Source organism: Panthera uncia, chromosome D4 (assembly GCF_023721935.1).
Source record: "Panthera uncia isolate 11264 chromosome D4, Puncia_PCG_1.0, whole genome shotgun sequence".
In the NCBI taxonomy this organism is placed as follows: domain Eukaryota; kingdom Metazoa; phylum Chordata; class Mammalia; order Carnivora; family Felidae; genus Panthera; species Panthera uncia.
In genome coordinates, this window is record NC_064807.1 from 4251777 (window position 1) to 4274728 (window position 22952).

At 48.7% G+C, this 22952-nt stretch overlaps 1 protein-coding gene and 1 long non-coding RNA gene across 5 annotated transcripts in view; one reads left to right on the plus strand and one right to left on the minus strand.

Annotated features, from left to right (window-relative positions):
* LOC125924382 (uncharacterized) overlaps positions 1–22828 on the plus strand; it is a 45643-nt gene extending 22815 nt beyond the window's left edge. For 3 of the 4 annotated variants that reach the window (XR_007458372.1, XR_007458369.1, XR_007458370.1), the window contains one exon: positions 2497–2771. This is a non-coding gene — a long non-coding RNA (uncharacterized LOC125924382). Of the gene's footprint in view, positions 1–2496; positions 2772–22319 lie in introns of those variants that run through there. The other variant, XR_007458371.1, reaches the window with a different exon arrangement.
* Positions 16060–17706, minus strand: NFIL3 (nuclear factor, interleukin 3 regulated). The gene has a single exon (XM_049632753.1). It carries the CDS (start codon positions 17550–17552, stop codon positions 16161–16163), a length of 1392 nt encoding a protein of 463 aa, XP_049488710.1. The 5' UTR covers positions 17553–17706; the 3' UTR covers positions 16060–16160.
* Positions 22829–22952: the final 124 nt, after the last annotated feature.

Consider the following 22952-nt stretch of genomic DNA (forward strand, 5'->3'; position numbering starts at 1 on the left):
AGAGAGCAGGGGAGGGGCAGAGAGAGAGGGAGCCGCAGAATCCGAAGCAGGCTCCAGGCTCTGAGCTGTCAGCACAGAGAACTCATAAACGCAGAGAACATGAACTGAGCCGAAGTCAGAGGCTTACCCGACTGAGCCACCCAGGTGCCCCATAGCAGTTTTTAAAGCAACAAAATGTATTGCTCTGTGTCCAGCATAGGTCGGCGGGAAGGCAAGGGTCTTTGCGTGCGGACCCAGGTTGACAGAGGCTCCAACATCAAGGCCAGAGACTTCTGAGTGCTCCATGGTGCAGGCCCAGAGCAGGCTGAGAGCCAGTGCAGACAAGGAGACGCTGCCCTTGAAGTTCCTCATTACTTCTGCTCATGCTCCATTGGCAGATCTGATGACCTGTCCGTTAGGGTACTAACTTAAAGAACATGGTGGAGTGTAAACCCCACCCCCCACCCCCCGCCCAGGCCATCAGAAAGGAGGGGGGACCAGATGTTGGTGAACGTTAGTAATGTCTAATTCTGTTCTGTTTGTTTCATTAATTTGTGTGTGTGAAACATTTTAAACCCCTAAATATTGTGTCGTATATCTCTTTAAAAGAAAGACATCCCTCTCCCACATTTTTTCTACCGTATTTGCAATGTGAGTTATAGACATTATGACAGTTCACCTCTAAATGCTTCACCAGTGTGCATTTCTTTTAAAAAAAAAAATAAACTTCTAGGGGGGTGCCTGGGTGGCTCAGTCTGTTAAGCGTCTGACTTCAACTCAGGTCATGATCTCATGGTTCATGAGTTCAAGCCCCATGTCAGGCTCTGTGCTGACAGCTCAGAGCCTGGAGCCTTCTTCGGATTCTGTGTATGTGTGTGTGTGTGTCTCTCTCTACCCCTCCCCAGCTCACTCTCTCTCTCTCTCTCTCTCTCTCTCTCTCAAAAATAAAAATAAATATTAAAATAAAAAAGAAACTTTTAGGGCCATTGGGGTGGCTCAGTTGGTTAAGTGTCTGACTTTGCCTCGGGCCTCATGGTTCGTGAGTTTGAGCCCCATGTTGGGCTCTGCTCTGACAGTGCAAAGCCTGCTTGGGATTCTCTCTCTCCCTCTCTCTCTGTCCTCCCCCACTCACGTGTTCTCTCTCTCAAAGATAAATAAACATTTCAAAAATGGAACTTTTACTTTATAGTCACATGATCACCATCATACCTGACCAAATGAATAATGCCCCAGTATCTCCAATGTCAAGTCCTAGTTCAGCTTTCCAGCTGTCTCACGGTTGTCTCAGGACTTGCTTTTTTGTGTCCACACCAGGCTCCAGTTAAGGACTGTGCACCGCATTACTATGTCTAGTGTAATCTCTCTTAATAAAACGTAGTCCCCTCCTGTGCGTGCCCGAGCCTTGTTACACGACCCTGACTTTCTGAAGGCACAGTTATACTATGTACTGAATGCGGTCCTAAGTGTCAGCATCCCACCTCCTGATTTTATCTGTCTCCTTTATCCTGGATTTATCCGTAACCCAGAAGGCAGACAGAAAGGCTTCATTCAACTCAGGCTAACCCTGTGGGACGAGGACGCTTCCTAGGTGCTGGTATAAAGTCCACTTGGCTCCAGGAAGGAGGAGCCGTGGTCTGATCGCCCACTGTCGGTGTCGCTAACGCTGATCACACGTGGTTCTTCCACGCGGGCTGCCTGTGCCCCTGCCAGCAACAAGGGGTCTGGGCAGTGATATTTTGGCACATGTCAGTTCCCCGCCGAGCCTCGAAGAAAAACATTTTAAGAAGCAATAGCCGTTTCCACTTGGAACTCTCCCCGGCAGTGACATTGCAAATAAATATAGAGACACAACGAAAAGTAACAAGTCAGTGTAGAAAATCTGCTATTTGAATGTCTGAAGTTGGCAAGGGGGGCGTCCAAGTCCTAGTTAAAATGCCTCTCCTTCCAGGATTCTCCTGTGGTTGTGCCCCGGGGTCTGTGACACCAGGGCTTCTGGGTTTTTCTCCTCCCTCTTCAGCTTCTCCTTACAGATGCCTTCCTGCTCCTAAGTATGGATGCTGTCCTAGGTGCTGTCCTCTCTGCTCCTGACATGCCCTCTTGGGCTGATGTCACCCGCATCCACGGCTTCAGCTGCAGTCGGTATGCCGTGAGTCATAAATCTCAGTATATTGGTTAGAACCAGTAGGATGTATATGTATTTAGAGATACATGCATGTGTATCTATGCATGACATGTACACAGTATCTCATATATGGGAGGGAGGGATTGAGAGAGAGAGAGAGAGAGAGAGAGGTTTATTATAAGGACTGGCTCATGCAATTATAGGCAAGTCCTAAGGTCTGCTGTGTGCAAGCTGGAGCCCCAGGGGCCTCTGGGGTACATTCCAGTCCAAGTCCAAAGGCCTGAGAATCCGGGGAGCTGATGGCAGAATTCCCAGCCCAAGGGCAGGAGGGCGTATCCCAGTGCAAGCAGCCAGATGTAGAGCAAATTCTCCCTTCCTTTTTTTGTTCTATTCAGGCTGAGGCCCACCCACACTGAGGAGGGGGCAATCTGCTTTATCCAGTCCACGTACCCAAACGTGAATCTCTGCGGAAACACCCTCGAGGACACACTCAGAAATACCGTTTACCCAGCGCCTGGGTGCCCTGGGATCCAGCAAGTTGATGCGTAAAGTTAAGCACCACACGCGGTACGCCTGACCGCTCGGCTAATGTGCCGGCGCCTCTGTCCTCAACGTGTTGGAAACAACATCGGCTTGCAGAGCTTAACTCACTCTCACCCCCGATCTTTCCAAGAATACTCCTTAACATTGTGTACAACTGTGCAGCCGTTTCTCTCGCGCTCCTTGCTGCCGTTAGGGAAAACACGGATGAGAAGTCCCTCCTGCATGCTAAACTTGGCCTCATCTGATCATCCGAGCAGCTCTTCTCGGTCTCTTGGGTGACCATCTCCTCCTTCCTCACACCTGGCGTGGAGGTGACAGGTATCTAGAAGTCATGGAAGAAGAAAGTGTGAGGGTGGCTGGGGCAGGTTCTCTGCTCACCCGCGGCTTCTACCGTGTTTTGTCGGGTTCCCCACGGACCTCCTAATCTCCTTCTTGGAGGAAAAAGAAACAGGATTGAGCACAAAACGACATGTCATTATTTCAGGGGGTAGCCACGCCTGGATGACTCTACGTGGCTGTAGGCTACCCCATCTCCTCTAAAATATAATGAAATTGAAGGGAAAAAAAGGCTAAACACCCCAAAACCTGAAGAGAAAGGTGATCAGGGTGTCAGAGGTCAAAGGTATGCAGTGGCACGCTTAATGCATTTTCCTATCTTCTCAGTATCTTTCTCACTGAAAAATCTGATGACGAGTTGGCCAGTTTTTGTTTTAAATAAAACAGATTTGAGTCAGAGGCCATCTATCTTATCTGTGCCTTGCTCCCCCACAAAGAAAACATCTTAGCAATTTCTATACGAAGGTACAATTTCTTACCCAGTCTAGAGCATCTCTTCTTAAACATTATGACCTCATGCAGAATGTTTTACACGTATCTATTCAGACTTTAATAAAAACAGCCACCACTTATTCCGTATGACCTTTATTTAATTTTTTTTTCATTTTAAAGAGAGAGAGAGAGCATGAGCAGGGGAGAAGGGCAGAGGGAGAGAGAGAGAATCTTAAGCAGCCTCCACACCCCACTGGGAGCCTGATGCAGGGCTGGATCCCGTGACCCTGGGATCACGGCCTGAACCAAAATCAAGAGTCGGACACTTAACCAACTGAGCCACCCCGGCGCCCTGAGATGATTATTTAAGTTCTCAGGCACCCCCCAAAACCTTGTGAAGCATGTCTGTGATCATAATAAGAGCAGCCAGGCACTTTGCTAAGTGTTGAACGTAATTCTCTTTGCAACCGATGCATCTTTGTATTTTAATCATCACCTTTGATAAGGAAGTGGAAACCTGGATAGTTAACAAGGGAAACTTACCCAGTGTCCTGTAGCTAGTAAGAGCCAGGGCTGGTGCTTGAGCTTCTGACCGAATGATTCTGCTTCCACTTTTTCAACCTGTTTAGTGGCTGTTTTCCAAGAGGATGGCATTCTGTGGGTGCTGTTGCCACTTCGTGTGAGAGCATCTCTGTGTCTCTCTGTGCATTTGGGATCTGTGCTCACTCTCTCCCTGGGTCTTTATCAAAGCTATTGGCCATGTCTTTATTTCTCTGGGTTTTGCGGCTTCATATCCCATTTCTCTGCGTTTCGCTGCAGTAAATGTTCAGAATGTAAAACAAAACCATAGATTTTGCCACGTGACACATTTCTGGAGCAGGGTGTTATGGTCCCTATTGTTTTAACATCAAATTAAAAAAATTTTTTTTAATGTTTATTTATTTTTGAAGGAGAGAGAGAGACAGAGCATGAGCAGGGGAGGGGTAGAGAGAGAGGGGGAGACACAGAATCTGAAGCAGGCTCCAGGCTCTGAGCTGTCAGCACAGAGCCTGCCGCGGGGCTCGAACTCACGGACCGCAAGATTATGACCTGACCTGAAGTCGGACCCTTAACCGACTGAGCCACCCAGGCGCCCCTTAGCATCAAATTTATATTTAAAACTAAGTTTTAGGGATGCCTGTGTAGCTCAGCTGGTTAAGCGTCCAACTTCAGCTCAGGTCATGATCTCGCAGTCCATGAGTTCAAGCCCTGCATAGGGGCTCTGTGCTGACAGCTCGGAGCCTGGAGCCTGCTTCGGATTCTGTGTCTCTCTCTCTCTGCCCCTCCCCATTCGCACACTCTCTCTCTCTCTCTCTCAAAAATAAATAAACATTAAAAACAATAATAAAACTAAGTTTTATTTTTCATTACTTAGAGACTTTTCCTGAAATTCTTCTGAAAAAAATTTAAATATACAAAAAACTTGAAAAAAGAGTACAGCAAACACGTGTATACCTTTTACCAATTTGTTAACTGGTAAAAACTATGTTTGTTACCAGTAACTGGTAAAAGGTAACCTCACCAGTTGTTTTTCGAAGGGACTTGCAGACATCATATTTTACTCCCACATGTTTAAATATGTATGTCTGAAGAATAAGGAAATTGTTCTATGTAATACCTTTATCACACCTAATACCTGGTAAGTATTCTGCAAAGTCACCGATACTTAGAATTTCCCGGTAGGTCTTCCATAACTTTTTTTCTATGTAAAATTCACACGTTGCACTGGTTAGGCTGGTTGTAATCTGAAGCAGTCCCCGCTTCTTCTTTTCCTTCTAAAAACATTCCCTTTTTTGAAGAGCCCAGCGGGCCAGGTGTCCTGCAGAATGTTTGGATCCCAGGTTTCCCTGGCTGTCTCCTCATAGTTGGGCGAGGCTGTGCATGTACTCGTGCACCCTTACTTCATCGGGACTGCTGTCTGCGGACCGCTTTCACTTCGAGAAGGGCCATTTCGGTCTGCCCCGCTGTGGCTGCTGCAGCTGTTTGATCGCTGCATTATGCGGCTCTATATTTGCTTGCGTCTCGTAGCTGCTAGATTGGCGTTCCTTTGACGGTTGTAACAAACACCAGGATGGAAAGACAACAAGACAGCAGGTGTCCTAACGGGACAGAGACACACGGCAAGTCCGGCTCTGCCGTGAGACTGAGGCTCTGGGCGGGGGTCTCCTACCCAGAGGCCGTGTCTGCCGCCTCCCGCCAGGCCAGGGGGACACCAAGCAAATGTTGAGTAGGGACAGTGGAGGTGAGGAAGAGATCTTGAGGGTGCGGGATCCGCTGCTCCTGCCCACGGCACTGTCCCCTCTGTGATGCCTCTCTGAGGTGGCAGTGACCAGAACGGCGGGAAGATGCCCCTGAGATCTGCGGATATGTCCATCCTTAGGAGATACTGACAAATAGTTTTTGAATTCATTATGTCAACTTACATTCCTACCAACAGCGTCTGAACGTTCCACTTGCTCGATATCTTTGTCAAATCTTGGTATTTTCAGCCTTTTGATTTTAGGCCTTCTGGTGGGTGGATGGTGGATCTCACTGTGGTTTTGATTTGCATTTTGTTGATAACCAAGAACGTTGGGCTCTTGTTCATATGCTTACTAGCCCTTTGGATATCCTCTGTGGTGAAGCATGCCCTTTACGTACGGATTGGTAGGAGTTTTTAGTATAATCTGATCATGACTCTCGGGTTGGTTATAGGCACTGGTAGAGATCTTCCAGCCTGTGGTGTATTTTGATGACTGAAAGTCCCTAATGTCAACATGGTCCAATTCCTGGGGAGATCTTCTTCTTCTGGGTGGAGGAGCACCCTTGCTGTTTCCTGGCCCTCCCCCATGGGCTCGGTGGCCCCACGTGACTTTATGTCACGGCAGAGAAGAGCGTTGTGGACGCCTTTCCTTCTGTCAGGAGAGAGAGATCTTTGTTGGAAGCCACAGCTGACTTCACTTATATCTCGCTGAAAAATGGGGGTCACATCTCCTTCCTTCGCTGCAAGGGAGTCTAGGAAAGTGGACATCTGTCTTGTTCCTAAGCTCTCTGTTGTGAGGGCGGCAAGAGGACAGCACACCGGGGAGAGCCGTCAGGTGGCCAACGAGCGAGGTCTGCTCAAGAAAGACGTCGGGCGCTGGGACTTCCTGCTGTCACCAGCAAGAGGAAGGTGCATTATGCACCCCTCCTCCCACTGAGATGTGTTGATGACGTAGAACGTTGAGCCGTTAAATCTACCTCCACTGAAAGATATCACGAAGCTGAGATATGATGAAGGATTTCTGATAAAAGTGAGGTGGGTGTGAAAATACCTCCATGTGGACTCCCATATTTGCGTGTGCCTTAGTGTCAGTTCTCATATACAGGCATTATTATTATTATTATTATTCCAAGTCTATTTATTTTAAGAGAGAGACAGCAGGAGAGGATCAGAGAGAGAGAGAGAATGGATCCCAAGCAGACTCCACATTGTCTGCACAGAGCCCAGCGTGGGGCTCAATCCCACCGACTACAAGACCATGACCTGAGTCGGGCGCTTAACTGAGCCACCGAGGCGCCCCTGCAGGCATTTTTAACATGGAAAAATACATCCTACTGAAATGCTTACCACTAGTCATCTGATGAGGATCGGATGGGAGAAGTGGAAACGTTAAAATTTTCTTTCTATACTTCTATATACTATGTTCCTTTTATATTTTTATAACTTGAAAAATACCGTAGACCCATCTTTATCTATTTGAGGTGCATTGGAGTCAATTCCCACTTACCAGGGGTGATGCGCCTTGGTTCGCCATTGTCAGTTTAACGGTGCCTGCATTTCTGAAGTGACTGACTGTTGGAAAGCACTGGAAACCCTAACAATTGGCCGCATTTGTGGAGTGGATAAACCATGAAGGAGGTACTTTTGCTTTATAAAACTACCACCAACTACTTACTATGCTAAGTTTTGCTTTATAAAACTACCACCAACTACTTACTATGCTAAGTTACATGAGTCACTTATGGGCTGAATTGTGTCCTTTCAAGATGTATATGTGGAAGCCCTAACCCCCCGTACCTCAGAGAGGAGGCAGGCTCTTTGCAGAGGCAGAGAGAGAGGGAGACACAGAAACCGAAGCAGGCTCCAGGCTCTGAGCTGTCAGCACAGAGCCTGACACCGGGCTCGAACCCACAAGCCGTGAAATCATGACCTGTGCCTAAGTCGGGTATTCAACCGACTGAGCCACCCGGGTGCCCCCAAGGAGAAACCAACCTTGACCTCGAACTTCCAGTGTCCAGAACTAAGAAAAATAAGTATCTGTGGTTTAAGCTGCCGGGCTGTGGTGCTTTGTGGTGGCCACCTGACCATGCTAACACAGTCGCCTGATACTCTATACGCTATGCCCTTTTTCTTCCTTCTCCTCCCGTCTTATTGAGGCGTCACTGGCAAAACCATGACATGAAGTGCATGATGTGATGATGTGATGTATGTGCACGTTGGGAGAGGATCCCCCGATGAGTTATCATATCCTTCACCTCACACGTTTACCTTTTGTTTGGGGAGACCCTGTAAGCTCTCCTCTCACAGCCAATTTCAGCTCTACACTGTCATCAGCTGTAGTCATCGTGATTTATATCAGATCCTCAGACCTCATGCATCTCAGAGCTGGAGTGCGTGTCCTGTTTCCAGACTCTTCCTGCCTATCCCACCCGCGGCCCCTGACAGCCACCATTCTGCTCTCCGTTTCTAAGCATTCAGCTCGGGTACGTCTTCACGCCTGTGGGCACTCAATTACACCTAAGCCTTTGTTTGGTGTTTCAGCCTTAACTTTCCAAAGTTCTTCCATAATTCTTCCCTCCTCATCAGCAGGATAATTCAGTGAAGTGAGGTAAGTCAGGTATTCTCGCCTTACGGATATGGAAACTAATTCTAATTCTGGGCGGGGCCTGAGATTCTGTGTTTCTAGAAGCCTCTGTGTCAGGTTCTCAGCGCTGGAGCTCAGACCACACCTTGACTAGCAAAGCTGAGTCTACGCGGCAAGAAACCAGAAGACTGGCTTGGATCCCATCTGTATTTTTAAAAGTTAACCGGAGGGGCGCCTGGGTGGCTCAGTCGGTTGAGCATCTGACTTCTGCTCAGGTCATGATCTCGCCATTCGGAGTTCAAGCCCCGCATCTGGCTCTGTGCTAACAGCACAGAGCCTGGAGCCTGCTTCAGATTCTGTGTCATCCTCTCTCTCTGCACCTTCCCCACTCATGCTCTGTCTCTCTCTGTCTCTCGAAAATGAGTAAATGTTAAAAAATTTAAAAATAAATAAATAAATAAATAAAGTAAAAGTTAACCAGAAAACCGCAGGTAAAATTGGTGGGAAGCGAGATGCTCCTACAGTGAATCACACAACAAAAGCTCGGCGGATACAGATCCTACGGGTTGTGCAAGATTACTCCAACTTGGCTTTCCGATCCTCTGACTCATCTCAGGAGCGCCTCAAATCACAAGAACACCTCAAAGATTCAAAATTCGGGACGCCTCAAACATTCACAACTCCCGTGTTTTTGTATCTGCGCTCTTCGAATTTACTCTGGGTATCTCTTCCCGACTTAACCTTTAGTCTTAGTATAGAAATGGAATATTGGTGGAATTCTTCTAAGTAACTAGTATGTGTCAAGAAACAGAGTATCTACTGCCAAAAATAAAATGGCTTAAAAATAGTGCAAATCGAACCAGCAGGAGTTGATTTGCTGCCATCGCTTCTCAGGGACTTGAGCAATGATTGAGTCCCGTACGCGGAGAACAGATTGTTCCACACGAGGCCTTTGGAAGTTAACTTCAAAGCAGATGTTCTGGAAGCTTCTGTGACCATTACAGACAAGCTGTTCTCATTTTATAGAAAAACAAATACGTAATAATAAATTATCATACTTACTTTAATGGCTTAATGAGGATTCATTAGGAAACATTTATAAAAGGGGATAAGAAGTTTAGAAGTGTACCTTTTAAAATAATATTTTAGGGGCGCCTGGGTGGCTCAATTGGTTAAGCATCCAACTTTGGCTCAGGTCATGATCTCATGGTTCGTGGGTTCTGGCCCTGCGTGGGGCTCGGTGCTGACAGCTTGGAGCCTGGAGCCTGCTTCGGATACTGTGTCTCCCTCTCTCTGCCCCTCCCCATTTAGCACTCTGTCTCCCTCTCTCTCTCAAATATAAACATTAAAACATTTTTTTAAATTTTTTAAATAATGTTTTTATTCCATTGGAAGCCCAAGACATAGTGAATGGTAGCAATTGGTGAATCTTACAAATAAATACCGTAAAAATATCGGACAGGATTCATTCAAGCCAGAACCCAAAGCAGAAAATAGCAAAATAGAATGACTTTGGGGTCAGTAGTAATTTTAAAGAAGCTCTAAGTTCAGAGGCCAGATGGTATTCCTTAAAAGACTGATCCAGAGATGTTCCCCACAAAAACTTTAACAGGTGATGGTTTCCCCAAAGCCTATTTGAACACCAGCCCTCAGAGGACTTACTGCCTTTAAAAGGGGGTCTTATATCCCATACAGGGGTGTCTGGTTCCTGGAATAAGCACAGGTCCTGATGGGTTCAGAGCCCAGCTTCCTGTGTCATTAGACTTTGCTGGGTGGTGTGCAGGGTAAGCTTTCCCTGACCGCTGGAAGGCACACAAGCCAACCTGTGACTCTCCTGCCCACTTTTCTAAGAGGCAAGTCTTTAGACACCTTAGAAAACCCAGGCTCCATGCCAATATAGTAGAGGTGTGCAAAATAGTTCAGAACTGGAAAATATCAATAATGCTGTATCACCTACTCAATTCCAGGCTGGTGAAAAGAGATAGGGGGAAGAATAAATTAAGGATGTGGCTGTATCTTTAAAATTCAGAAACATCTAAGAGCTTTGAGCTGAGGTCCTAAAATACACCTTTCAAAAAATTTAAAAAAGAGATTTCTGGGGCGCTTGGGTGGCTCAGCCTGTTAAGCCTGACTCTCGGTTTTGGCTCAGATCATGATCTCACAGTCTGTGGGTCCGAGCCCCACATCGGGCTCCACGCTGACAATGCAGAGCCTGCCTGGGATTCTCTCTCTGTCTGCCCATCCCCTGCTCTTTGTCAAAAATAAATAAACTTAAAAAAAAAAAAAAAGGCTCCCAATCAGTTCATCAAATGTACAAAGAGCTATTACCCCACAGCCTCTGAGCCCCTCACACAGAGCTGTGGTCATAAGTGGGGTCCTAATGCCCAGGATGTTTACAATATTATCCTCTGCGATATGAGAACAATATTGGAAATTCTTTTGATATTTATTTTTCCAAAAATGAGATATTAACCTTTACTAATGTTTAATGTTTTAAATGACTTTAGTATATGCATCCTCTCGCTCTCTCTCTCTCTCAGGATTGATGGGTGGATGAGAAGATAAATGGATGGATGGACCCATTTTTTTAAAAGCTAGTAACTGTGGGATAACCTAGCAAAAGTTGCAACTCTCTGGTCTAAAAAAACTAGGACCATTTTGTTTTGCATTTTCAGAGCCCGGTCGGGTTACTCAAGTTACTCTTAACTGTCCTTAAAGGGTACAATTTCAGGGGACAGAGTTTTATCTTTATGTTTTCAAAACAAAATTTATTTTTTAAATTGAGACGTGATCGACTTACAAGAGTGCATGTGTTTTAGGCATACACGACGAAAACTAACTTTTGGATTGAAAGACTGAGGGACACCAGTAATACGGACCAGATGCATTTTGATCTGCAAAACGGTTGTCCTGAAACCTTTGTTCTAATGTTCTTGTATCAGAACTTACTTCGAACAATGCTACTTGAATGGCGACCACCTGTTTCCGCTGGAGGAAAGACAAATAGTACAAGACAGCACGTGGTTGAGGCCGGGCAGGTACATGCGGTAGAAATTCAAAGGGAGAAGAACACCCAGCTCTGGGGGAGGGAGGGTATCTTCACAGAGTGAGGATGGGCAGAAAAGCCCAAAACCAAGAGAAAGCGGAGCAGGGCGCTGATTACCAGCAGCGGCCTCTTCCCCTCCCCTGGCCTCCCATGGGTCCCCGAAGCTTCCTCATGGGACACCGGGGCTCCAGGGAAAACAGCAGACGTCAGTGGTACAAAGCTGTGGCTTCATACGGCTTTGACTGTGTCCTACAGGAAGACCCATTCTACACCGTGAGCAGAAACCTACATAAGGTTAAATGTTCACCGAGCCACAGCCGCACGTGTACATACCGCGCGTGGCTAGTCTCTGTCAAGTTCGCACCACGCTCCCTTGCGGCTGCAGCCCCCGGTTCGGAACTCACAGGTGAAGAAAGGAGGGGTGTCTGCAAATTTGGTGTCCGCTAAAATGACGAGCGCCTCGAGTTCCAGGCAAGGGAGCCTGGCCGTTATTATTTATTAACGGGAGGGTCTACTGAGGGCGAGCGACGCGACGCGATGTGGGTTTTGGGTGCTCACTCGGCAGCAGAAAAACAAACATGAACAGACCCAACATGAGACACGAGGCAATCAGGCCCAAACGAAGGGGACAGACTACTGTGCTTCTTCCCCTTCCTCTCCGAGTTCTGCCTTGCGAGGCACCGCTAGTTAAGGCGGGGGTACGCTGTGGTTAGCAGCAGGGCTTTCGGACATCACATCCCTGCCCCCGCCTGCCGGCTCAGTGAGCTTGGGCAGGTGTGATGGTTACTTTCATGTGTCAGCTTGGCTGGCCACGGGATGCCCAGATCGAGCGTGTTTCTGGGCGTGTCTGTGAGGACCTTTCGGGGCACGGTTAGCATTTGAATCAGAGGACCGAGAGAGGCCGATGCCCTCCCCAGCGTGGTGGGCCTCGTCCGATCCGGCGAGGGCGTGAATAGAACAAAAAGGTGGAGGAAGGGAGAATTCCCCCTCTGCCTGACTGCCAGGGCTGAGACACCACATCTCACTGGGTAAACACCACTGGCTCACCTGGTCCTCCAGCCTTCAGACTTGGACTGAGTCATACAACTGGCTTGACTTCTCTGGGCCTCCATTTTGCAAACAGATTGTGGGACTTGTCAGCCCCCATAATTGCATGAGGCAATTACTCATAATAAATCTCAATCTCCCTCCGTATATCTTTATGTATAAATATCCTCCTATCCCGTGCTTCTGTGTCTCTGGGGAACGCTAATACAGCGCAGTAACTTTACATTTGCATCACGGATGGAGGAAGAGCTCCGTAAGGCGTAGCCACTGTTAGTGGCACTGGGCAGAAGCCCAGAGCACCGCGAAGCCCATGCCCGTGCGCTCACTGGAGAGTGCAGCCGTGTCCCGCCGCATTCCCGAGGCAAAACGATTCCCCGGAGTTCAGGCAGAATACTCCGGCCTCCGGATCTGCTGTCCCCACAGGCCGCCTCTGCTGCCTTTACAGACCAGCCACGCATCCCTCCCAGATTCATCCTGGCCTCCCTCAAATCCTCACCTCACCCCGCGCCTCCGCTCTCCTGCCCTTCCCCATCTTTCAGCAGTGGGTGGTCACGGGACCACGTTGTCTCCGGCTGGCCAGCAGGCTCCCGTCCCTGTCCTATGCCTGGTGGCTGTGGTGGAGACTCCCACAGCTTCCTCCCTATCCAGCCCTACCCGATAACCATCTTTCTGGGAATTGTTAGGAACTACGGTGGTCCGAGCCTTCCCATCCTGGCTTTTGGAGAACCGTTAAAGATTTATTCGGTGTATAAGCATTTTGTATCATTTTTTGGAACTTTGGGAGTGGGAAGTTCCCACGCCACGCGCCATGAAACAGAAGTGTCACGGTGCAAACACGCTCGGTTTCTTTGGTTCCTAGTGAGCGTGGAATTCCTTGTTTCTGCCATTCTTTTTTTTTTGTAATTTTTTTTAACATTTATTTATTTTTGGGTGGAAGAGAGAGAGAGAGAGAGAGGGAGACACGGTGCAAGTGGCAGAGGGGCGGAGAGGGAGGAAGACACAGAATCCGAAGCGGGCTCCAGGCTCTGAGCTGTCAGCACAGAGTCTAAGGCGGGGCTCGAACCCACGAACCGTGAGATCGTGACCTGAGCCGAAGTCGGACACTTAACAGACTGAGTGCCCCTACCATTCTTCAACATTCTAGACATCGTCCCATCCATATCTTAGACGCTCGAGATCATAAGGAGGAAGAAAGCCTCCGTGTTTAAATCCAAGTATTCTCCATGACAACTGACAGGAGCAATTGACCCGGAAGATGCTACGGCCTCACGCAGGCCCCTTTGCTTCTCACAAATGCCTCCTCCTTCCTTGAAATGACTCGAGTTTACCTTTCCTTTTTAAATATACATGTTGTTTTCTGTTTATTTAAGTAAACTCTACCCCCATCCCAGGGCTCAAACTCACGACCCCGGAGATCAAGAGTCGCACGCCCTGCGGATTGAGCCACCAGATTGACCTTTCTTGCTATCATCTGCTTGTTCTTAATCCCCTTGTAGTACCACACACTATAGAAGGTTCACCTCTTTTCGGGGCAGTTTCTCAAGGTTTCTTAATACCTTCTACTTTGTGGCCTTGAGATTGGCCACGTCCGCTAGGTGCCTTTGGAGTGTTTACTCCTGCCACCCCTAGCTACATCCACCCAGGTGTGACAGGACCATTGTCTTCATGTCTGGACATCGTTTGCATGGACACAACCCAACATCCCCTGGGAGCTGACTTCATAAGCTGGAGGGAAGGAACTAAAGCTTCCCCCCCTCTCCCCACAATATGTATTTATTGTATTGCTTTTCTCCCAACTGTGAACGTGGACGGCATTACTTGTGTTTTCATTTAACATGGGAATCTGACTTTACACTTTATCCCTATTGTAATCCACGTTAGGTTCATTTCACCCGTTCCAGGCTGTCAGGTGCTTTGGGATCCCAAGAGCCACGTAATAGTTTAGTGCTCTTGTGTGCTCTGAAAATGAGATGGGCTTGCCTCTGGGCCTCACCCAGCCACGGATAAAATATGAAGACAGAAGGCCAAGGGCTAATCCTCTAAGCAACCACACTCCTCTAAGAGCCAGGGCATTTAAGAGAGTAAACTGGTCTCTGTGGCCAAAAGGGCAGTGTGGATAGCATGTATGTGCGTTATTAGCATCGCCTATAATTCAAAGGGCCACTTTTGTTTTAATGTTTATTTTGGAGAGCGAGAGACAGAGTGTGAATGGGGGAGGGGCAGAGAGAGAGGGAGACCCAGAATCCAAAGCAGGCTCCAGGCTCCAGGCTCCGAGCTGTCGGCACAGAGCCCGACTCGGGGCTCGAACTCACAAACCGCCAGATCATGACCTGAGCCGAAGTCGGACGCTTCATCGACTGAACACTCCAGGCGCCTCCAAAGGGCCACTTTTAAGAATCTAAGGGAGGCAGCTTTTACTCAAACCAGGCAGTCAAAACGACTGCTAGCACGGATGCTGGTCGGGCCCCTCCCTGCAGAATGAGGGTTAAGTCACTCTGCACATGGTCTGTGATGCCTCAGGCCCCTCCACCCATGCAGAACAGGAAGGAGGTCAGTGTGGAACGAGCTGGGTCTGCAGAGGGCTTTCGTGAGGACAGTAGCTTTGGAGAAAGCTGGGTTTGACCGGCATCCGCCCAGCCCCTCATGCCCCCCACCCCCCACCCCCAGAGACCAGTCCCACCGCACAACAGCAGACATCTGGTCCACACTTACTTCTACAGGCGACTGCGGATCCTGGACAAATCATCAGTAATGCTCTTATCATCAATTTTCTCAGAATGACGCTTCCTTCTGGCATTCTACGTTACAGTAGAGGCTACTATTTTGTATTCCTCGCTGGCAAACCGTAAAAATATCAAGTCATTGTGTATACTTAGGCTATACATGCTGAAATAGGACAACTGATGTATTCTCTGGAATTCTGGCAACTACGTAAAAATGGGATATCACGAGCTTAACCCCTAGACTATTGTGCTCTAGAACTGTTAAGATTTAGAATCACACAAAAGTGACTTCATCCTTAATCTTCACACCCTCTTTTAAAAGAACCTTTAATTAATTAGGTGGGTCAGTGACTCAACTCTCCACATGAATGTGTCAAAAAGGAGATGACCCAGGAGGCTGATAGCCTGATGCCAGCCAACTTGGATTTTTCTACCAAAAAATAAAAATAAAAAGAGAGGGAGAAAATGTAAGCTTGAAGAAAAATAGATAATGGGGAGTCATTTAGTAAATTAGTCTCAAATGCGAGAAAATTGTTACTGCTTCCCTCTCCTTGGAAAGTTTCCAAACTTATGCTCGCCTGGGCCAAACTAGAAGAAAAACAAAGTACGTGCTTAACACACATTTCGGTTTTCCCCAAGTCAGGGGAGAAACCCCCGCCCCGCCCCCCAGTGAGTAAAGTGAGGAGGATTTTCATACCCACTCTTGCAACTTAAGTTGCCTTCTCTTTTCCGTAAAGTCAAGTGCAAGGGAGCAGAAGCTCTGTCTTTGTCTTTGTCACCAATCCTTTATTGAAACTGGTAACTGACACACTTTATAACAGAACAACAAAAATAATGTTCAATATGTACAGCCTTTGCGACAGACTATTTGACTATACACAAGGCAGAGTGATAACACAATCTAATCTCCGTAATAACCTGTGCACAGAAAGACACCCAGCAGACAGCATGTGAACACATACAGTGGAATGACATCACGGGTCCAGTGAAACTCCCGCCTAATACAAAACGTCCTCCTCTATTGCAAATGACGGCTTTCTAAACACCCAGAGCGTTTCAGTAGTAGTTTACCCCGAGTCCGAGGCGGAGATCTGGTGTGTGGCTATGAGTCTCTTCAGTGACACCACCTCTGCAGACAAGTTTGCTATCATCCCCTGCTTCAGAAACAAATTCTCCGGGTCAGAGACTTGGTAGCCACCGTCCTTCATTTCTACAACTCCCGTTTTGAAGCTGTTCTGAGTTTTGCCGTTCAGTTCTTTTTGATGCCAGTGTTCCGATTTGAGAGACCAATCCTGGATGTTCGTCACCTGCACCGAGAAAGGGGGGAGGGAAGAATGTACCATACTCGGGGCGCTATGCTTCTCCAGTTCGAAATGCCTCTTGGGCGTCCCGTCCACGGGCGAGGACGGCTTTTGCGTGGCCTCAAACTCGTGATCGAAGGCTTCGACTTTGATCTGCATGGCTTTGGCTTTGATGCGAAGCTTGTGCGGCAAGGCCGAGGAGTTCACTTCCGGAACTTTCACCACGGTGGCGTGCACGCGCTGAAGCTCCACGGGAGAGTGGATAGGGCCCTTGGGGACCTGCTGCTCGTCTTCTCCATCCGAGGACTTCCCCACCGCGCCGTCCTCGGTCTCCGACGTCCTGGGGGAGTTGCTGGAGGACCGGGCGGCCTGCAGCAGAGGCGGGGAGTGGGAGTAGCCGGGGAAGGCGGTCCCCATGAGGTTCCGGTACACGGAGGCCCGGTAGGCGCCCCGCTCGTCGCCAGGCTCCCTGGCGTAGCTCTCCAGCTCCACCGGCTCTTGCTTGATGGCCTGGAACTTGCCGTCGGGGCTCCCGCAGCCACCCCGCGCGGCCCCGTCCTGCGAGTGTTCCAGCGAGGACACCTCGGAGACGTCGGACAGGGAGGCCTGCGGGGAGTGCTTGATGACCGAGATGCAGCCGCTCGTCACCATCGCGGGCTCGTGCTCGTCCGCGAAGGGCCCGGCGCTGGACTTGGCCGCCTGGTAGTCTTGAAAGTACACAGCCGTGGAATGACTGAGTTTCTGGATCTCCTGGGCATACGCCGCAGAGCTGATCAAGCCAAACTTCAGCTTGAGGGAGAGCAGCTCGGCCTTCAGGGTGGCGTTCTCCTCGCCCAGCGCGATCAGCTTGTTCTCCAGGACCAGGTCGTTGAGCCGCCGCTTCTCCCGGGAGCGCTTGGCCGCTTCGTTGTTTTTCCGCCGCTTTTCCCAGTACATGGCGTCCTTCTTGTCGTCGGGGATGAACTCCCGCTTCCGCCGGCACGCCGAGGACTTGCTCTTCCCCACGCTGCCCTCGCCCAGCAGCAGCTCCTCGCCCGCGGTCAGCTCCTCGGAGACGTCGGCCAGGGCGGGGCCGAGCACCGTCATCTTGTCCGCGCCGCTCCCGGCGTCCAGGGACGCCTGCTCCTTCTTCACGGTCTGCATCTTCCTCAGCTGCATCCGAAGCACGCGCCAGCGATTCCCCGCCACTCACCACCCGTGCTCTGACAGCGGCGGTGGAAGAGCCATCAACAGGCTTCCTTCTGGTCCGCGGGGCGAGACGAGTCTCTCCGGCTCCGCGGTCTGTCCCCGGGGCGACCTGCAACACAGCGAAGGAAGGGTTACCCGTCTGGCAGATGCTCATCGCCCACCGCGCACCGGGAACCGCGCTGCGCACGCAGGGCCTGTGGGTCTGCGCCAGCCCCAGCTCTCTCCCGGGGCGCCTGGGGGCCCAGTCGGTTGGGCGTCCGACTCCGGCTCAGGTCACGATCTCGCGGTTCGCGGGTCCGAGCCCCGCGTCGGGCTCCGTGCTGACGGCTCGGGGCCCGGAGCCCGCTTCGGATTCTGTGCCTCCCTCTCTCTCTCTGCCCCTCCCTCGCTCATGCTCCGTCTCTCTCTCTCTCTCAAAAATAAATATTAAAAAAAAAGACACAGCTCTTTGCTTCAAAGAGTCTGCCATCCAGAAATGGAAATAGGTAAGTAGTACAGGACAGGTCCCCCCGCTCCCTGGGACCTCTCAGCAGAGTGACACGTGGCCCAGGAAGAGGGGTGCAGCAACGCGCGTGCCCAGGGAGAAACAGAGGCAGGCTGTTTCAGCAGCATAAGTGTGGGGCCGGCGCGCAGACATGGGGCCTCCCAGGAGGGAAGGACAGATGGCCTCTGGGGGGGGGGTCAACTTTTTGGTGCTCCCGAATAATTTCAGATGACATCTCTATCACCGCAAGGCAAGCAAGACCACCTCTTTCTTCCCAGGAACCTTCCCAGGTGAGCTCCGATACCCGGAAACAAATTCTGCAATCACACGGAACAAAATATATAACGGGTGCCCAATTTGTTTCCGTAAAAATGAAAACAGAAGCCACCCAAACCGACTGACTTGAAGTTGTTTCGACCTGACTCTCAACGGGGACACACCCCTGACTGCCGGCTGGGCTCGTGTCCACAGCTCATTGTGCCAGGTGGCCCAGGATTCTTCCCAACGAAGCCACCTCTCCTGGTACATCTGCGCTCCACCATTAGATAGATATGTTCTTTTTTTCTGGTTCCTTCGAATTGATTCGTCAAACCTCCACTTTAGATAGAAGCATCCTAAGTGCTTTTTTTTTTTTATTTTTGGTCCCGAAAAGTCTGCCACAATAGATTTCATTTAGACAGTAGTTTGGGACGAAAATAAACAGTTACTATTCAAAGGGTTTTTTTTTTTTTTTTTTTTTTTTTTTTTAAGTACAGTGCATTCCTGAAACTTGAAGTTATTTTAAACCTAGAGAATATAATTATGGAAAGAATTTCTTTCCATTTTACTAATGAGTTTCAAACAAAATATATGAAAAAAAAAAAAAACCCTCAAAAATAGAACCATCAGCTGGCTTCCTTTTCCACTGATGAGATATTTGTCATCTGAATTTGGCTTGACATGAGGTAATAAACCCATATTAGGTTCCAGTAACAATCTTTTTGTGGTGGTTTTTGGATCTGTGTTTCTAGACGGGGCTTCTCTGCCTTATTTCCCAGTAGGCAATACTTTCATAAAGGAGATATGGAGAGACAACCGTTCATTCAGCACTATCTGTATGGCACGCTCCCTTGCCACATTAAAAACCGTGACTGTTCTTGTTTTACGTCACTCTCTCTTTCTTGTACATAGTATTGTGATGACTAATGAAATGAAGTCTAATTCTATCAGCTGGAAAAGCGTGCCAGCTTCTTGTGTCTTTTCCAGAAGGAACAGAAGAAATGATGTAATGATTTCAGGATCATAAAGAAGGTTTACTGCCATGTTTTGTTTTTTGGTTTTTTTTGGTTTTTTTTTTTTTTTTTTTTTTTTGTCCATCAAACTGAGCCAACATGGAAACAGTCGGTTGCAATGTAGTGAAACCCGTGATTAATAATACCAGGTTTCTGTTTGTTTTTGATAATACGGCGTTAGCAGGGAACAAAGGCACGGAGTGTGCGCAGTGGGCAGGGATGTTGTAGAAAGGGAAATCTTTTCTGGTTATCTCTTCGCAGAACAACACTGCTTTCTGTAGTTCCGCTCAGGTTTCATCTTCTGACGTGAAAACCCACTTTTCCTCTACATACTGGGTGGGATCTTCCCTGCTATGAGAGACTTCTGATCCCCAGCTCGGTTAGGTCTCTACCAAGTGTGGAGGCAAAGAGTCAGAGTTCCAGCAGCAGGGGACAAGTGCATCGATCTTTTCTGGGGAGCCCTTCAAATCGCCACCGGATCCTCAGGTCCTACTGGTGTTTTGTTTTGTTTTGAGCCATCATATAGTTCCTTTCAAGGATATCTTTTTTCCACTGGAGACCCACTCTCTCTGTGCATTTAAAAAAGTTTTTTTTTAATGTTTATTATTTATTTTTGAGAGAGAGGTAGGGAGACAGGGTGTGAGCAGGGGAGGGGCAGAGAGAGACACAGAATCTGAAGCAGCTCCAGGCTCCCAGCTGTCAGCACAGAGACCCACATGGGACCTGAACTCATGGACCAGGAGATCATGACCTGAATGGAAGTCGGATGCTCAACCGACTGAGCCCCGCCCCCAGGTGCCCCTTTCCCATGCATTTTAAAATGTGTCCCTTGTTTTTTTTTTTTTGTTTGTTTTTTTTAAAGAAGTCACATTCCTTTTACATGTGCCTCCCCGATGAGTTTTCACAGCTAGGCTTTTGAAATGCCACACGTTTCTGTCTTCGTTACTCTTCCTAAACTTGTCCTTATTTCATTGTTTCCAATCTTCCAGTGGGTTGGGACGTTTTCAGCCTCCTGGTCCAAAGGCTGCCCATGCTGTGTGGGTGAGTGGGGCAGGCAGCCCTCACTGTGCGAAGGACACTGTCCCACCTCCATTTAACGCAAGTACCCCCCCCTTGTCTTAACTTCTCTTTCACCCCCCGCTTCTCACCGTCTACGTGCTTAATGTCCACTCTGTCATCTCTAAACTTTGTCGGCACGTTCAACACCTACAGAAACTCTCATTTCTTTTTACTTAATCTTCTTCTGATTTGAGATGTACTACGTGTACTAGAATCTGGGCATCTCCCCTCATCTGCAAGTATAAATCGTCTCCCTGACTCCATTGGCAAATGACCGCCTGCTACCTTAGAGCACTTTCTGCAGTATTTTTTACCGAATAACCTTGCAGTGTTGGAAAGAGTTGATCATAAGTGTGAGAAAACGCAGGGGCGCCTGGGTGGCTCAGTCGGTTAAGTGTCCGACTCCAGCTCAGGTCATGATCTCGGGGCTTGTGAGTTCAAGCTCTGGGGCTCTGTGCTGAAAGCTTGGAGCCTGGAGCCTGCTTCGGATTCTGTGCCTCCCTCTCTCTCTGCCCCTCCCCCACTCATGCTCTGTCTCTCTCTCTCTCTCTCTCTCCCTCTCAAAGTATACATTAAATTTTTTTTTTTTATTAAGTGTGAGATAATGCAGACAGAGGTGCTGATGTTGTATACCGTATCCCAATACAGGTTTGTTTTATGTGTCCAAATCCTCTGCAAAATTTTTCAGGGTCCAAAGTAGTACCTTTGTGTCCTAGCAACAAAGTGAATGTATAGGTGCCCAACATTTGATTGACAGTCACTCACCTGCCTTGTCTAAGAAAGTTTTGTATCTAAACAACTTTCTCATGTTTTTTTTTTTTTTTCACTGAAGATGATTATGTAAATGCTAAAAAAAGACATCATACTTATTCACAGAGAGCTTCTCTTTTTCATTAATTGATTTATTCGGCACACACAGAGCACCAACTGTGTGGACCAGGCACGGAGCCAGACTGGAGGGAGGGGAAAAACAAACTCTCAAGAGTCAAGGAGCTCCTCGTCTCCCGAGGGAGCCAGACCGGAGATCACAGGGCTGAAGGAGGCGTGCTCGAGGGGTGCCGTGACCACGGGGGGCCTGGTGCACACAGCACATCATTTCTAGCCCGCTTTTTTTCTTGGTAGGGTGGTGATAACACGAGCCACCGTAACAGGTGCCACTGACTAAACTACGCAGCAGGCACCAGGAGCCTCTCTTATTTCTGTTACCCTCACAATGACCGTTTTCGGAAGAGAAAACAAAGGCTCAGAGAAGTTAAGTGACTTGCCCAGAGTCCCACAGCTATTAAGTAGCAGGGCTCAGCCCAGATGCAGGTCCTGTTCCCCCACCAGCACCCTCTCTGACGCCTGCACGGGGCCGCTCTGTGCACCTACGGTTCCTTTTCTGCATCACTCCCACTCTTGAGTCATACACACCCGTTTGCTAAGTTACGTTGGGGGCAGAAAGCCACTATTAGATGCTGCCAGAACTTCCTTTAAGACAACAAAGGTACCCCCGGGAACTTTTCTCCAGCTTCTTTGGAGTTGTTTCCTATCTGGAGAGTATTTCATGAATTGAGAAAACATTCTAAACTTTCATCTCTGCTAAAATGTTAATCTCCTGGCCTTCCTATATGCTAACATAGGGAAAAAGAAAAATTATAGTAGGGGCATTGTCACCTATGAGGTTTTTTGTTTGGGGGTTTTTTTTGGTACTAAACCAAAGTGTGTCCATTTTCAACATGGAGGGGAGGTGCGTAGTGAGAACACAGAGAGACTGAGTGACTTTCCCAAGGTCACACAGCACTGAAGGGCAGAGGTGGGCCTTAGACTGTCTTTACACCCCCGGATGATGAGTGTAAAGGATGCTCGACTACGAGCCTTCTAGCACATCAGCACACATGCTCAACTAATGGTTTCATTTCAAACTCCACTGTTTTCCCTCAGGACTGACTGAACACCGACTTGGCCTCTGCATCGTGTTTTCAGACCGCCACGAGCGTGTGCCTCGATTTCCTTTCTCTAGTGACTGCCGCCAGCTGCCGGTTCTGTGACACTCACATGCCCGGAGCGCTCAGCTTCAACACACCCACTGGGCAATCGGGCTGCTGCATGAAAACACGAGTGAAAAGGGACACTGAAGGGCAGGAGACACCGCATTCCAGTTGACACACACCGTCCCATCCCTGGGACGGACGTGCCGTCTCTAGTTAAGGCTTCTTAACATCACACTATCCACTATGGGCGGGAGTTCTGTTTTGTGAACGCAGAGTTTCAACGTCTGTTCCAGTCAGGTGACCTAAACGTTGTTTTAAATTAAGACGAAAGTCTGGTTGAAGAAATTCTCCAAAAGAATAAAAGTTCCCAACGTGAAGTTCTGCACCTCATGCTTCCTCAAGGAGTGACATCGTCACCCATGTTTACCATGACAGACCTGTACCTTCCCTGGTCCCCAGCGCACCTGTCAGAAAAATCATAGATGGGACGCCTGGGGGCTCCATCCGGTAAGCATCCAACGCTTGATTTCAGCTCTGGTCGATGATCTCCCAGTGCGTGGGATCGAGCCCCGCGTCGGGCTCA

Excerpts from the sequence above, each read along its gene's own strand:
- NFIL3 (XM_049632753.1), bottom strand. The coding sequence starts at position 17,552 with ATGCAGCTGAGGAAGATGCAGACCGTGAAGAAGGAGCAGGCGTCCCTG.